This window comes from Falco rusticolus, chromosome 7 (genome assembly GCF_015220075.1).
Source record: "Falco rusticolus isolate bFalRus1 chromosome 7, bFalRus1.pri, whole genome shotgun sequence".
NCBI lineage: Eukaryota > Metazoa > Chordata > Aves > Falconiformes > Falconidae > Falco > Falco rusticolus.
Genome location: NC_051193.1, coordinates 69789415 through 69803336, shown reverse-complemented (window position 1 = coordinate 69803336; position 13922 = coordinate 69789415). Strand labels below are relative to the sequence as shown.

The 13922-nt window shown below is 43.4% G+C and overlaps 1 protein-coding gene across 1 annotated transcript in view; it reads left to right on the top strand.

Annotated features, from left to right (window-relative positions):
• KCNK10 (potassium two pore domain channel subfamily K member 10) overlaps window positions 1-13922 on the top strand; it is a 64936-nt gene that overhangs the window by 16555 nt on the left and 34459 nt on the right. The window contains exon 2 of the mRNA XM_037395452.1: window positions 8696-9024. Within this exon, the coding sequence (XP_037251349.1) occupies window positions 8696-9024 (329 nt within the window). The remainder of the gene's footprint in view (window positions 1-8695; window positions 9025-13922) is intronic.

The window sequence follows — 13922 nt, the reverse complement described above, 5'->3', positions numbered from 1 at the left end:
CACTCAACAAGACAATTGAATGTTTTTGTTCCATATTGATCCAACTCCAGCTGAGAGCGACAAAAAGGCATTACTGTTGCAAGGCTGCTTGCCCTCTCTGTAGCTAACTCATGTTCATCACTGTAGTTTAAGTCCTGATCTATACATTGATATTCTTAGGGCGTGATTGTGATAGACTGTTTCATCCAAATCCACAAGCACTTTGTGACTGGTGAGACTCAGAGGAAAAACAGCGCTGAGCAATACAGTCTGAGTTGTGTCCTCACCTTTATGGCCCCTGTGCAAACTGTCTGTGGTAGGTTGACCTTGGCTGGCTGCCGTGTGCCCACCCAGCCGCTCTCTCACTCCTTCGACCACAAGAGGGGAGGAAATGAGATGGAAAAGTTTGTGGGTCGAGATAAAGACAGGGGGATCACTTAGCAATTACCATCACAGGCAAACCAGACTCGGCTTGGGGAAAATGAACCTAATTTATTGACAATTAAAATAGATTTGGATGGTGAGAAAAAAGGACAAAGGTTAAAATACCTTTTCCCTCCTTTATTTTTTTCCCAAGCCCAACTTCACTCCTTCATTCTCGACTCCTCTTCCTCCTCCCCACGCCATGTGGTGCAGAGGAGGATGGGGAATGGAGGATTGTGGTGAGTTCGTAATAGCTCCTCTAGGGCTGCACCTTGCTCCTCACACTTCTCCCTTGCTCCAGCTTGGGAGCTTCCTTAAGGAAACATCAGCCTGCTCTGGTCTGGAGCCTTCCGCGTGCTGCAGTGTGGGTGTCTGTCTGGTGTGGTCCTATCCGTGGGCTGCAGGGGAATACCTGCTCCGCCGTGTCCTCTTCCAAAACTCACACGGGCTGCAGGAGAATACTTCCTACAGCTCCTGGAGCACCTCCTTCTCCTTAACTGACCTTGGTGTCTTCAGGATTGTTTCCCCACACTTTTTTTTTTCCTTATTCCTTACTGCCTGCACGGTATTGTTCCCTTTTTTAACCCTGATTGCACAGAGGTGCTGCCAGCTTGGGGGATGGGCCCAACTGTGTCCTGTGGTGGGTCCCTTCTTCCACAGAGACCACCACTGTGGCCACCCCTGCTACCAACACCTTGCCACCTGAACCAAATACTCTGTTGTGGTGACCAGCCAGCCAGGTACTGGGTTTCGGTCACGTGCTTGCTGCCCAGCTCAATGGAAGCAGCAATACTCTGGTAGGACAGGCAGTAGAAATTGGAGAAGATTCCCACAGGACTTGTTCTTTGGATCAAACAGGAGTGACAGTGCCCTTCAGTGGAAAGCAAGATTCATTCCGACGAGTTTGTTGCCTGCCACTAAAGCAGCTCTCCAGGAGCAGGGGCGAGGCTCACATTTCCTTTAGTTTTTCTGATCTCTGGTGCACCAGTATCACCACTCTGTGAACGCTGTCACAGCTGGGAAGCTCTTTCTACAGAAAGAGAGACCTTAACTCTGACCACAATAATTTCTTAATTCTTACGATGTTCTCATTTAGGCTGTTTAAGATTTTTTATTTTTGCCTAAACTATCATTTTCTAATGAAGAAGAACAAAAGCCACATTATAAAACAGCGGTGTGTTTTTGTTTTCCTGTAACTGCATTCCAAATCAATTAAGCAGTTGGGGTATTCCAAGAGCTATTAATTAGTATGTTTCAATTATAACTGATGAAGCAGAATTATGTAGATTTTTTGGAATTTTACCGAGAATCATAATTTCGAGCACTAGCTGGGACTTTATGACAAATGATACAAAAAGTTGCAGAAGACTTTTGATATGACATTTCCCCCAAAGCTGCTGCTGGGGATGACAAAGCAATGGTTAGCCATATCTCCCTCTGGTATGTATTACTGATATTTCTCTCCCCACCAACAGAGAGAGCTTAATATATGAACTTTCATTTCACTATTTTGTTTATATTTTAGTCGCGTTATCCTGGTATAGGAAGCCAACGGTGACTTTATTCCTCATGCAGTTTTGTAACCTAAGATGATGCTTCTTTCTCCGGGAAAGGGGCGATGGGGAGCCATCAGCGCGACTTTCTAACAGCACATTCGATCTTTTTGATTTAATATATGTTGCCCTTTCTGCCTTTACCTGTCTCTCCGTACTTTTGTTGAATGCCTTGCTGCTGCTGACTGCATTTGCAGTGGGCGGCTGGGATGTTGCTGAAGTCAGCAGCGCTAATACCGCATTAGAGAATCCACTTCAGAGAAAACGACGTTAGATTTAACCAGCGGGGTATTGCTGCGGTGGAAAGCTATATGCTCGGGGGCACTCTGTGCATTTTCCAAACAAATAATGTCAGGCTTTGCTTTGGCGAGCAGTAAATGTAATAGTACTCCTCCTCGCTTCGACAGCACTTTGCAGCAGAATTCTGGACAGACGGTGAACCCCTGTGGTGCGGCAGCCCTGCAATACCTTTCACTGCTCCAACCGGGTGGTGGAACGCCCTGGGGATACGCAGAGGGACCAGGGCCAAACTGGCGTAAAACATGTCAGGGCTGAGAGCAGTTTTCTTGATCCATGGCTGTATGGATCCCGTGCTACCCAGACAGCAGTGTTCCTCATTATGCCTCACTCCAGAGCAACAGCCACAGGGATACTAGTGTTCTGCCCCGCATGTAATCATAGCCTGCGGGCAGGATTTGGTCTCCCATTTCTTGATCACAGCTGAAATGTCACCTGTTAATTAGCCCGCATCATGCAAAGATGCTGCACAAACACAAAGGCAGACACAGTCATCTACTGGGAGTTTTGCTCTAAACCCCAGATTTTCTAAACCAGTGTCAGATTTTTGAGTGCCCAGTGTGCGAAATTCCAGCGTTCATTGTGCTGGTTAAACGGATGCTTTCTGCTTTGCAAAACCTGTTAAAAAACCCCACAACAGACAGAGATGGAGATTGGGGGTGGGGAGGGGGCTGGAATAGCAAGCAGAGCAGGTGGTGGAAATGATAAGCCATGTCCTCATAATGCAAAATTTTAATGGCTTAATGACTTTTTGGCTATGCGTGGACAGAAACTTCCACATTTCATTACTTCCATCATGTGTATAGCAGCCACCCATTTCCTGATGGACGTGCGAAGTCCCTCATCCATACACCCGCATGGATTTTCTGTTTGTGACGTGTTTACGAGCTGTTCGTATGGCTGGTAGCTTGATGCGCTCATCGTCTCCATTCCTCCTCTAACAAACCTCTTCTCCTTGCTCTGACTCCCAGGCACAGCCCTGCTCTCTTACCCCAAGCAGCCAGTACCTGCGATGGCTGCGGGAAGGTTGTGGGATTGGAAGGGAATGCTAGATACGCGTGTGCTGCAGGAGCTTCTGTCTGGACCTGAGCCAGAACCGACATTGTCTATGAGTGCAGGAGCGTATGCTGTCCACCATGGGCTGCCCATTTTGCTGCCTCTCCACGCGTTCAGTCAGGAAGCCCTTTGGATGGTAACTCTGGTGTGTGGCTGTTTCAGAAGAGGAGTAGGGGGAAGGAACCCAAACAACTAGTGTACTCTGTCCAGTGAAAATGAAATAAATGAGGCTCCTGCTGGGATGCTAAAACTATTATGGCCAGTGGAGTCCTTTCATCCCCCAGTCCTCTATAATCCATCTTAAAGAAGGTAGATCCACCTGCTCATAGTGGCCAGTTCAGGGGAGCTGTAGTGGACTTGGCTAGCACCTCACGGACGTTTCCGAGCTGTGGAGCTCCAGGTCTCTGTTCTTCATACATGTGACAAAATACCATGTTTCTAAATTACTGCGGGAAGGAACGCCGGCTTGTTAAGTAGCGCTATAGGAAGGATATAAAGTGCTGGTTACCCCACGCAGGACCTTGTGGAAGCTGTAGGGAGCACGATCTGCTCGTGAATTTTCTCAGGGAAACTGGGCTGCGTGATGAGATTGTAATGTGAACAAAACTTTTGAGTTTTCAGACAAACATAAGGAAGACTCCATGGGAAATTTTGCATGCTTGACTATGAAAATACTTGAAGAAAGCATGATTTCTTTTCTTTAAAAATCCTCGCATCATACTATGAGGTTTTGGGGAATCATACTAGTGCCTACCTTCAGATGCACATCACAGAACCTTTTGACTTGAACTGAAAGTACCTTGTTGCCTTCCTTGGGTGGACCCACTACAATGGGAGATGAAATGTCCACTTTCATTTTTGATCAACTCACATATTAAACTTAAAGCCAGCTGCTGGGTTTATGAATGCATTAGTATGTATCGTCTCCGTCCAGTTCTGTGCTGAATCCTGTGAAAGCAACACTTGCATCAGATGTGTCAGGGTACTCTCTTCTACTCTCATTAGAATGTATATACATTCCTGTGTGCTCAAGTAACACAGGAACATGGAAGAAGATAAAGTACTAAGTAAGATGCTCCGTTAAACCTGATTTACATTTTTTTTCTCAGATAAAACTTGTGACAGCAATACCACAGAGGTAGGTATCTTAATTTTAAAAAAATTTATTTGGTTTAAACCAGTTGAGAAACTCTCTTCTAAAACCAGGTTTCTTTGGTATCTGCTATTCTTGGTGTATTGGGTAAGATAGGTGCCAGGATGTAGGTCAGTGGAGCAAAGACGTGCTTAATGTTTTCATGGGAAAAAGCTGGTTGAACATCCTTGCAGCCTTTTGGCTCTCACTTGAAGCTGTCCTTCTGGGGTGGTTGTACTTTGAACCTCTCTGTTTGGAGATTTCCCCTGTAAATTAGAACTGTTTTCATAGCATCATAACAGGTTATCTAGCTCACCTTGCTGCTGTAAAGCAAGCAGGGCCAACTGTACCTAAATATTCCTGGCAGAAATGAGTCTAACCTGTTCTTAGAAACGTCAGTCTCCCAAAGGAAAGCATACCTGCAGTATTAAAGGCCATTTTTTAACCTGAAGCAATGTCTTATGGCACATTGTTTCAATAGTCCCAACATTTTATGATATAGCATTTTGCTTTAGAATATTTCAGCTGGAAGGAACGTACAAGGGTCATCGAGCCCAGCTGCTGAAGTTGGGTTAAGCTTTGTCCCAGTCTTCTTGACGGTCAGTCAGTGGGAGCTTTGATTGCTTAATTCTCATCAGTATTAGAGATCTCGGGTGTTTCAGCTCCTCACGTGTCAGCAGGAGGCCTGGCTGTGTTGTTACATCAGTGTATCAAATGCAGGTAGAGTGGTAGTACTCTTGGAGGCAAACAACTATACAGATCCTAACATCTTAATTTGACTTGTAGCGTTGATCTCGTCAGTTGCCTGATGTTGAAGCTTATCCAAACAAACAGGAGCTCACCTGTCTTGCCCCACTGGCATCCTCCCACTGGGGTAAGGCCAGTGTTGAAGGGCTGGTGTGCTCCTTGGAGGGCACCTGTTCCTTTGAGGTTACCTGCCTACTCATCTAGTGTGTGCGTGTGAATGGAGATTCATGGGCTGCTTTCAGTGAAGCAGATTAAGCCTTTTTCAATATGATTTAAGAAACACACATTGATGAGGTTCTGTTCTGGGAAAAGCCTGTTCTGGCAGCAGCTTGTTTTGAAAAACCATGGACTATGAATAAAGCAGGGATTGTTCTGCATTTATTGTAAACATATCCTTTGCTCTTTTGCTCTACATTGGTCCTAAATAATAGTCTAAACTATCTCTGAAGATGCAAAATTTATGTAGTGCTTTATTTTCTTAAAGTGTTTGTATAGTTCTGTACACTGTTGATTTGCCACTGTGGTCCATCCTTCGATTTTAGTAAAACTACTTGTTGAATTTCTGGAAGTTTATATAGCTTTTATGTTCATATGTTTGCTCAAAAATTGTACAGACATGGATTCTTGTAGGACACTCATGTTGGAAAAGTGAGCATTATTTTATCGTTTTATTATTTTAGTCACTAGCCCTGCTCTTGTTGTAAAGAGTGAGATAGCTGCTAGGCAGAGTACCTGCACTGGTTTTCCAATACCTAACTGCTGCTTAAAGTCTACCCTGAAACATCTCCAGGGGGCTGGCTGCAGCTGTGCCTGCTGCGCCAGCCTGGTGAGAAGGTGGTCTGTTAACATCAGTCACTCAGCTAGCTGCTTTAATAGGCTCTTCCTCTGTATTAATTTATACCACGTAAAACTGGATCAACATTTCTGCATACACTTAGGGCAGCTATCACTAATAGAAAATGAAAGACTTTAACACAGTTCTTAGAAAAAGAGCTGTCTTTTATTTTAGAGATAAGCAAGCCAAGCACAGTAATCCATTGAGCTGTGTAAGTGGCACAATATTTATAGGAACATTTTACGTTCCCCACCCTGAACTTCCCATCTTGTTTTTAAATCAGTACAACACATTTTCCTTTGAAGACAGAGTCAAACGGGCCATGATTTTACTGTAAAGCTGTCATTAACACTTTGCCAGAAATATGATTTGAATAAGAAACAACATTTATACTAGCAGGGAGGAACAGAAAACTCACAAAAGCTGTTTTAACTCTACCAGCTCTTGACTTCCTTCCTCTTGACTTATCGTTTGTGGGGTATCAAAGTCAGGCTTCTCCCTCCACTGAGAGACTTTCAGATCACTGCAGCACGCCGTTTGTGTCACATGCATCCTGCTCTTCTTACCATGTGAGCCTCCCATCATCAGGCTGTTTTGCTGAATAATCTCAAGAGTGCAAAGCCAGCCCTCAGGCTTGCAGATTTGGTGTTGATTCACAATGTACACAGTAGTTATGGGCTTTAACAAATATAAATTGATTGAATTCCATGGAATCCATGGAAGTTCTGTTACACTGACTTAAATCAGCTGAGCCACTTCTGGGAATACTCAAATCTCTTTAGTTCATAAGGAGACGATGTGACTCAGATTTAAGATATTTGCCTATAGAGGAGGGGTGGCTCTAACTGCTTCACACAGCCTCCCTGTGTGATGTTTCTTCTGAATGCTTTCCTGATATTTCCTGCTGAAGCTCACTGTGCCTATTAGAATAATTGTTTCCTTTCAGAAGGTTTAGAGAACAAAACTATTGTTCTTTTTACAAAAAAATGTGACTTCTTTCTAACACTGTCACTCTTCTCCTTATTGTCACTCTGAGTTCTTAGAACTTGCATGAAATATATGCGGAGGTAAGAGAAATTATCCCATTAAGCTTGATGTCGCCCCACCTGGCTGGTAAGTGTTAGAAACCATAACGACCTTTTGGTGGTCAAACTGAGCAGCTGTGCCACGGGGTATTGCAAAAGTGAGATACACACAAAGGGGATCAACCACAGAGGCTTTTCTTCTGATCCTAGATCCTTTCTAATCTATTTAATATCTGTCACATATGAAAAGAAATATTAACTCTCAGTGTAAAGCAACTATAGCTTTCTTAGTTTATTGGTTAGCAAGTCAGCTGGAAACTGTCCTCAATGCAATGCTTCAGAGATGCATCACTTCTAGGAAAATGTGACTGTAGTAAACAGCTGAGTTATTTGATTATTCAGTATCATAAAATGATTTCTATTGGGAAAGAGCTGTAGCCCACTTCAAACTCAAGGTGTAATCGTGTTGTACGTTCAAATTGTATCGGATCAGTTTATAGTGCCACTCTGATGAGATGTAAATCCTTCTGCTTTAATTTCTGAGCAAAACAGCGAAGACACTTTGGGAATAAGTTCAGAGAATGCAACTAAAGTGACTGTATTTTAACTGTAATCTGATTTCGGTCTGATATGAAATAAATTAATCCAGTTTCAAAGAAATTACAGGCCAGTGACAACTGCACTGTGCTAAGATTACAGCGGGGATTTGGTTTAAAATGAATCCAGCATCTTTAAAGCCTGCATGTGGTACCATTATACCAGAGGATGCCAAGGAACTTGGCCTCGCCCTGCCATTGCTAACACTGGCAATGGAGAGTGAGGAAGTACGATGTCAAGACACCTGAATGACTTGGAGGCGAGCCAGCTTTGCTTTGGATGCCTTGGTAGCTTGACACAGTGGTTGGGCTAATAAGTTTGGCCGGAAGTCATTGCTCGTTAGCTGTGATGTGCTGCCGAGGCCACGCAGGTTATTATGGCATCGGTGTCTTGAGCTGGGGTGTCCATCGTCGTGCCTGGTGCATGAGCGATTTTGACCTCAGTTATCTAAGTATGCTTTGGCTGAGGAACAATTTGTGCTAAAATTTGGGAAGCTTTTGGGCTTTCAGAACATTTTCAGAAGGGATGGTTTTGTGAATCCTTGTAAATAATACAGGCCTGGTTATGCTGGTAAGCCAAACGGCACTGTGCTTTGCAAAGCGTTTTCTGTTTCTGTCAATACTAGGCCAGGCAGTGATCACTGATCAATTTCCCAGCACTAGCAATACTATTAGTATTATGATTTAAGGACATAAATCACTGTGAGGGTCCCTCACCAAACACCACCTTGTGTAACTGATATCCTAACAAGTCTAAAATTTCATGTTCTTATTAGATAAATGGTTTTCTGCATCCTTCTGAAATTTTTGCCGTATGCAACCGGCCTGTCCAGTTCTAGAGAGAATGGGTGAAGCAAACCCTTGAGGTGGGTTGTGTTTGGGTGGACAAACCACAACATGGAGCCTTCCAGATGAGAAGAATCCCATCTTATGAATAACATGGTTTTATGTGAGAGTCTTGAAAATGGTACTTAGGAAAGTTGTATGGGAAGGTCAAGGTCACGGCCTCAGGGATGTGATTTTGAATAAGATTTTTTTTACTTGTGTTTCAGTGGCTGTTCCCCCACCAGTGCCAGCCTGTGAACCCGAGCCCAAAACTAACGGGCATTACCCAGCTCCACGGCTCTCCGTTTGCTCCCGAGCCACTGTTGTTGCTACCATGGAAGCCCCTTCTCAAGGCCTGCAGACAGTCATGAAGTGGAAAACAGTGGTGGCCATCTTCGTCGTGGTGGTAGTTTACCTGGTGACAGGAGGACTCGTCTTCCGCGCCCTGGAGCAGCCCTTCGAGAGCAGGCAGAAGAACACGATCGCGCTAGAGAAAGCTGACTTTCTTCGGGAGCACGTTTGTGTCACCCAGCTGGAGCTGGAGACGCTGATTCAGGTATGCCACGGTGGAGAAGACAGTGCTTCTTGGGATGTGGGCTAGGCAGCTTGGCTGCTCGTTGGTCTGCTGGGTCGGTGGGGAACAAACTGCCTCCCAGAGCCCTCACAGTGGGCAGCATTTCCCAGCCATTTCAAAGTCCAGGAAAGAGAAACCATGTCTCTAAAATGTTCTAAAGAAAGGTTAAATGTATTCACTAGAATAAGGAAAAAATGTGTCCAAAGAATACCAGAACTTCATATCTGGAAGAAATTTTTGTGAGAGGTGACACATTCGCGGGACATTTGTCCATCATCTCTGTAAATTTTTAAACGATATTAAATTCATAATTCTTCCTCCAAAATTAAACACAGCAACCAGGAGAGCAAACAGAAAATGATAGGTGGCAATTCTGAAATAGATGCTTAGCCAAGAATTCTGAACTTGTTGGCATATTAATTTACAGGTTTACTATTGCAAATTTTAGGTAAATGAATGATGATGAAGTACAAGTTTAAAATAGAAAATAATTGGCATTGAAGAACAACAGATTTTTTTTTTGTCTGCTCTAGCATGCAAAGCTTTAGAATCAGCTTTGAAGGAAATAAATATCAAGTACACAGGGATAAGTGGAAAATGGAGTAACATGCAAGAAAGGCCTATCAAGGGTAGAGTTATCTTTCACAGGATAAAACTTGAAACAAGGGCAGTATTACGGATCTTACAAGACTTCAGTAGCATATCTTCTAGGATCTCATGGAGAAACCTGTCAGTTAGCCTGGAGACAGCAGAGATTGGGTAAGAAATGTGAGATACCTAAGGAATATATTCCAAAGTTTAACTTTTAACAGCTAGCTTTAACTTTTAACTAACAGCTTCATGTTAACTAACAGCTTCAGATACAGCTTTTGGATCAGGGCTGGCTTGGACCATGTTCTTCAGCTGGCTGCAAAGGGCAGGTGAACGTGCCTGGTTGACAGGGGACGTTCTGCTCCAGGGTTTTGGTTCAGGTGTGTTTCTGGTGGCAGTGTTGTAGAGCTCCGTGTTTCTCTCAGCTCCTTAGGTATAATGTGTGCTGGCTGATTAAAGGATTTAAAAAAAAATACTAAAAGCAAGAAGTCTGTATTCCCTTCACGGGAATGCCAGTATTAAAAGATATGCAAAACGCGTTCTTTTCTAGCAGAAAGCTTAATAAGTGCAACAAGCAAAGCATCTCTTCAGGGTGGCAGCCTCCTGCATACTGACTGCTACAGATTTCTGCATAGCCCTTATTCTCTAGCCTCACCTATGTACCAGTTCTAATTCTTTACTTCACATGGTATTTTTCCTTCTTTCACCTCAAAAGCGGTGACACTAACATAAAACCCAGGCACACTCTGTCATTAGAAGGCAGATATTCTGAACAGATCTTATCCTCTCGGGAGATTTCAGTATGTCCTCAGGCATTACACTGGGTAACTGGAAATCATTTTGCCAAGGTAAATTAAGTGGGTTTAGCAGCTTAGCATGTGAATGTCTTAAGGCCAACTGATGTGAAATATTGAAGCAGATTTGTCAATAAATTACAAGTTCCTTTGGATTCTTCTCTATGGCTAGGGGTGAGGCTGGCTCCAGGGATGCAGTCGGGTGTGCTGGTAAGAGAAAACTGATTGTAACCAGCTTGCACAGCAGAACAGTGAGCCGCTGCTTGAAGATAATGTCAGGGGGTTAATGCTGTGCTTTCATGCCTTCATGTCGATGATCGCAAAAGTGACATCTCCCTGGCTGGCGAGATGCATTTCTGCATTGCACCAAATGCTGCATCTGCCTTTGCAGCTATGGTTTCAGACAGATGTGGCAGCCTCCGTGGGTCCTGGCTGCTGCGCTGGGCGCAGTCAGCACTGGCTGCTGCTGAGGGAGCTGGTTCTCATTGATGCCTTTTGCCCACCTGAAAGCCTTTAGATGAACACAGATCATACTCTCCAGAAGGACTGTGTTGATCCATCTCTGTGCTTTGGAGAACAGGTTAAAAATACAAAAGAAAGACTGTAGAACTAGCTTGTATCCTTTTACTGGGGAGTGGCTCTGGAACAATCTTTTAAGGAGAAGAGGAAATGGTCTTCGCAAGGCTAATAATAGAAAAAAAATTATCCCTTTGCCTAAATTTGAATCTTTCAAACAATTTGCCTTTGGACAAACTATAAGGAAGATGTATGGCACTGTATGAAGAAGCTGTTAAAATCTGGTGTGGATGAGACATCCTTTCCAACTTGATCTCTGATAACCCATTGCAAATGTTAGCACTGGCAGCAAAAATGTGAATTGCTGAGTCCAGACTGTGAAGGTCATTCAGAGACTACAGAAGTAATACAGTGATGAAAGTGCAAATCCCTAGGAAGATTCAACGTATTTAAAATTTGTATTTGTCTCTTGGGTTTTGGTTCAGGTCTGTGTAATACTAACACAATGACAGATAACTTTTTCTTAACAATAGCAAGTATTTCACAGTGCAGTCTATATTGTCCAAAGTCACCTGAAGGAGAAGTTCTTAACTGTACATTTTTAAAGCCCATTTCTATTTCTGAAGACATTTGTTGCAGCCAAGCAAGTTCGTTAGTGCCTTATATGATCTACAATTTGGCACATGAGTGAATACCAGAGTAAGAAAATGACAAAATCGTGTGCTCTGTCTTGACGCTTTTGATTTTTCAGTTAGAGGGAAGTGAAATCTAGAATATGCCAAAAGACAATGAAACTTCAGGTGCTTCAAGTACATTTAACTGTATTTGTACCCATTTGAACAAATAGCAGAAGGCAGCAGGACTCAAGTGACTGGACATATAATTGAAAAGAAAAATAACGTTGGTGGACACACATGCCAGCATATTCCAAAAAAATTTTCTTTGTTCTTTTGTGTCATAGCATAAGCTTATTAGTAGCTGGGGTCAAAAAGAAGTCATCTTGCCTTTGTAATAATGCACACTTAGAGTGTATAATGGGGAGGTTATGCCACTCAGAAAGACCAGATGTCGTCTGTCATTAGGAGAGGCAGGCAGGAAGACCATCAATGTGTTTTGGCAAAGCAATTCCTATGGACCTGATAGGGGTGTTCATATCTTATGTAGCCTGTGCACTGTGTATGAGTAAAAAATTTTGTAGTGAGCCCTGCATGATGATGCAAAGATAGAGTGGCTTGCTACTGTAAAAAGTTACTTAGGTTATTGGTGGGCTGCTTTCTTCTTCCTTTTCCTTCAGGGTTTAATTTAGGAACATGACTGATGATGGTAAAAAATAAAAATCATCCACCTGGGAACTAGAGTCGTATTATTCATGTCCACTAATGACTACAGCAACTCATTAGAGTTAGCCTGTAAGCTGAAAAGGAAGCAGAGCTGGAAATAAGCTAGTCAGGCTTTGCTGGCTAATTATGTTAGTAAGAGTTCATATTTTGGATAGGCACTTTTGATTAGTGTGCTGAACCACTTCTGCCCTGAAGGTAAAGCAAGAAAGGGATGTCCTGGTTTGGGCTGGGACAGAATTAATTTTCTTCCTAGTAGCTGGTGCAGTGCTGTGTTTTGGATTTAATGTGAGAATAATGTTGATAGCACACTGATGATTTAGCTGTTGCTAAGTAGTGCTCACTCTAAATCCAGGACTTTTCAAGTTTCCCATGTCTGCCAGTGGGCAGGAGCACAGGAAGCCAGGAGGGGGCAATGGCCAGCACAGCTGACCCCAACTGGCCAGGGGGACATTCCATACCACAGAACGTCACACCCAGTATATAAACTGGGGGTGGCCGGCTGGGGGTGGCCAATCACTGCTGGGGGACTGGCTGGGCATCAAGTCAGTGACAGGTGAGCAACTGCACTGAGCATCACTTGTTTTTTTTTCCTTTTGGGTTTTATTCCCCTCTCTCCCTCTCTCTCCTTTTCAATTATTGGTGGTGTTGTTATTACTATTATTATTATTATTGTTTTATTGTATTTCAATTATTTAATTGTTGTTATCTCAACCCATGAGTTTTACCTTTTCCCCATACCGCTGGGGGCAGGGGCAATGAGCAGTGCCCATGTGGTCCCAGTTGCCGGCTGGCGTTAAACCATTCGGGGAACATCCTGTAAAGATATTTCAGTTTTCAGCTGCTTGACAGGTTCAGTTCTGTCATGAGCCAGCTTGTCTTTTCAGGGTGTTTCATTGTAAAATGAAGAGAACTTGAATGGCTTTCATGCGCTAGGAGAAAGCTCTAGACAGAGCAGGAAAAAAAAAAAAGTATTTTGAGTTAACTATGGGGAAGACGTGCCTGTTGCTGAAGACAGGAGAAGGCTGTTTGAACTGTGATGAAAAATGGTGGTAAATATCTGATTATTGAACCTTCTTCCTGTGCCTCTGGAGGCTGTCTTCTATCTGTCCCAACTTCCCTTCTGCCCCTGTTCCTTATGTTGCTTTATTCTCCCTGAAAGGAGATGAATAAAGAATTCAGATCTCTTGGGTCTTGCCAAAGTTGGTGCAGGCACCCTACTTTGTAACTTCAGAGATACTCCAGTTGTATCAGAGTCAGACTGAGCCTAGGATGCTGCAGAAGTCTGCAGCTGTCCTGTAGCTGTGTTGCTTCCAGAACTTAGCTAAGAAGTTTGCAGGGAGCTAAGCCGTATGGACTTAGATCTCTGTGCATGTCCCTTGTTGGATGCTGTAGGTCTGCCCTCAGACACAGTGCATGCATGGCAATCAAATCACTCTGAGTGCAGGCAGATCACTGTTTGGCTGATTGCCACCTAAAGACCTTTATAGGATAGGCAGACATATTTAAAGGATGGGCTTTCAAAGCTTATTACTTTTCATTATATCTGAACAAAAATTGCTGGCTCTGATCCTTCAAAAATGCTGTTGTGGAAAAGTGAGTAAAAGGGAATTTATAATGAGGATGCCTTAATCACTGTATG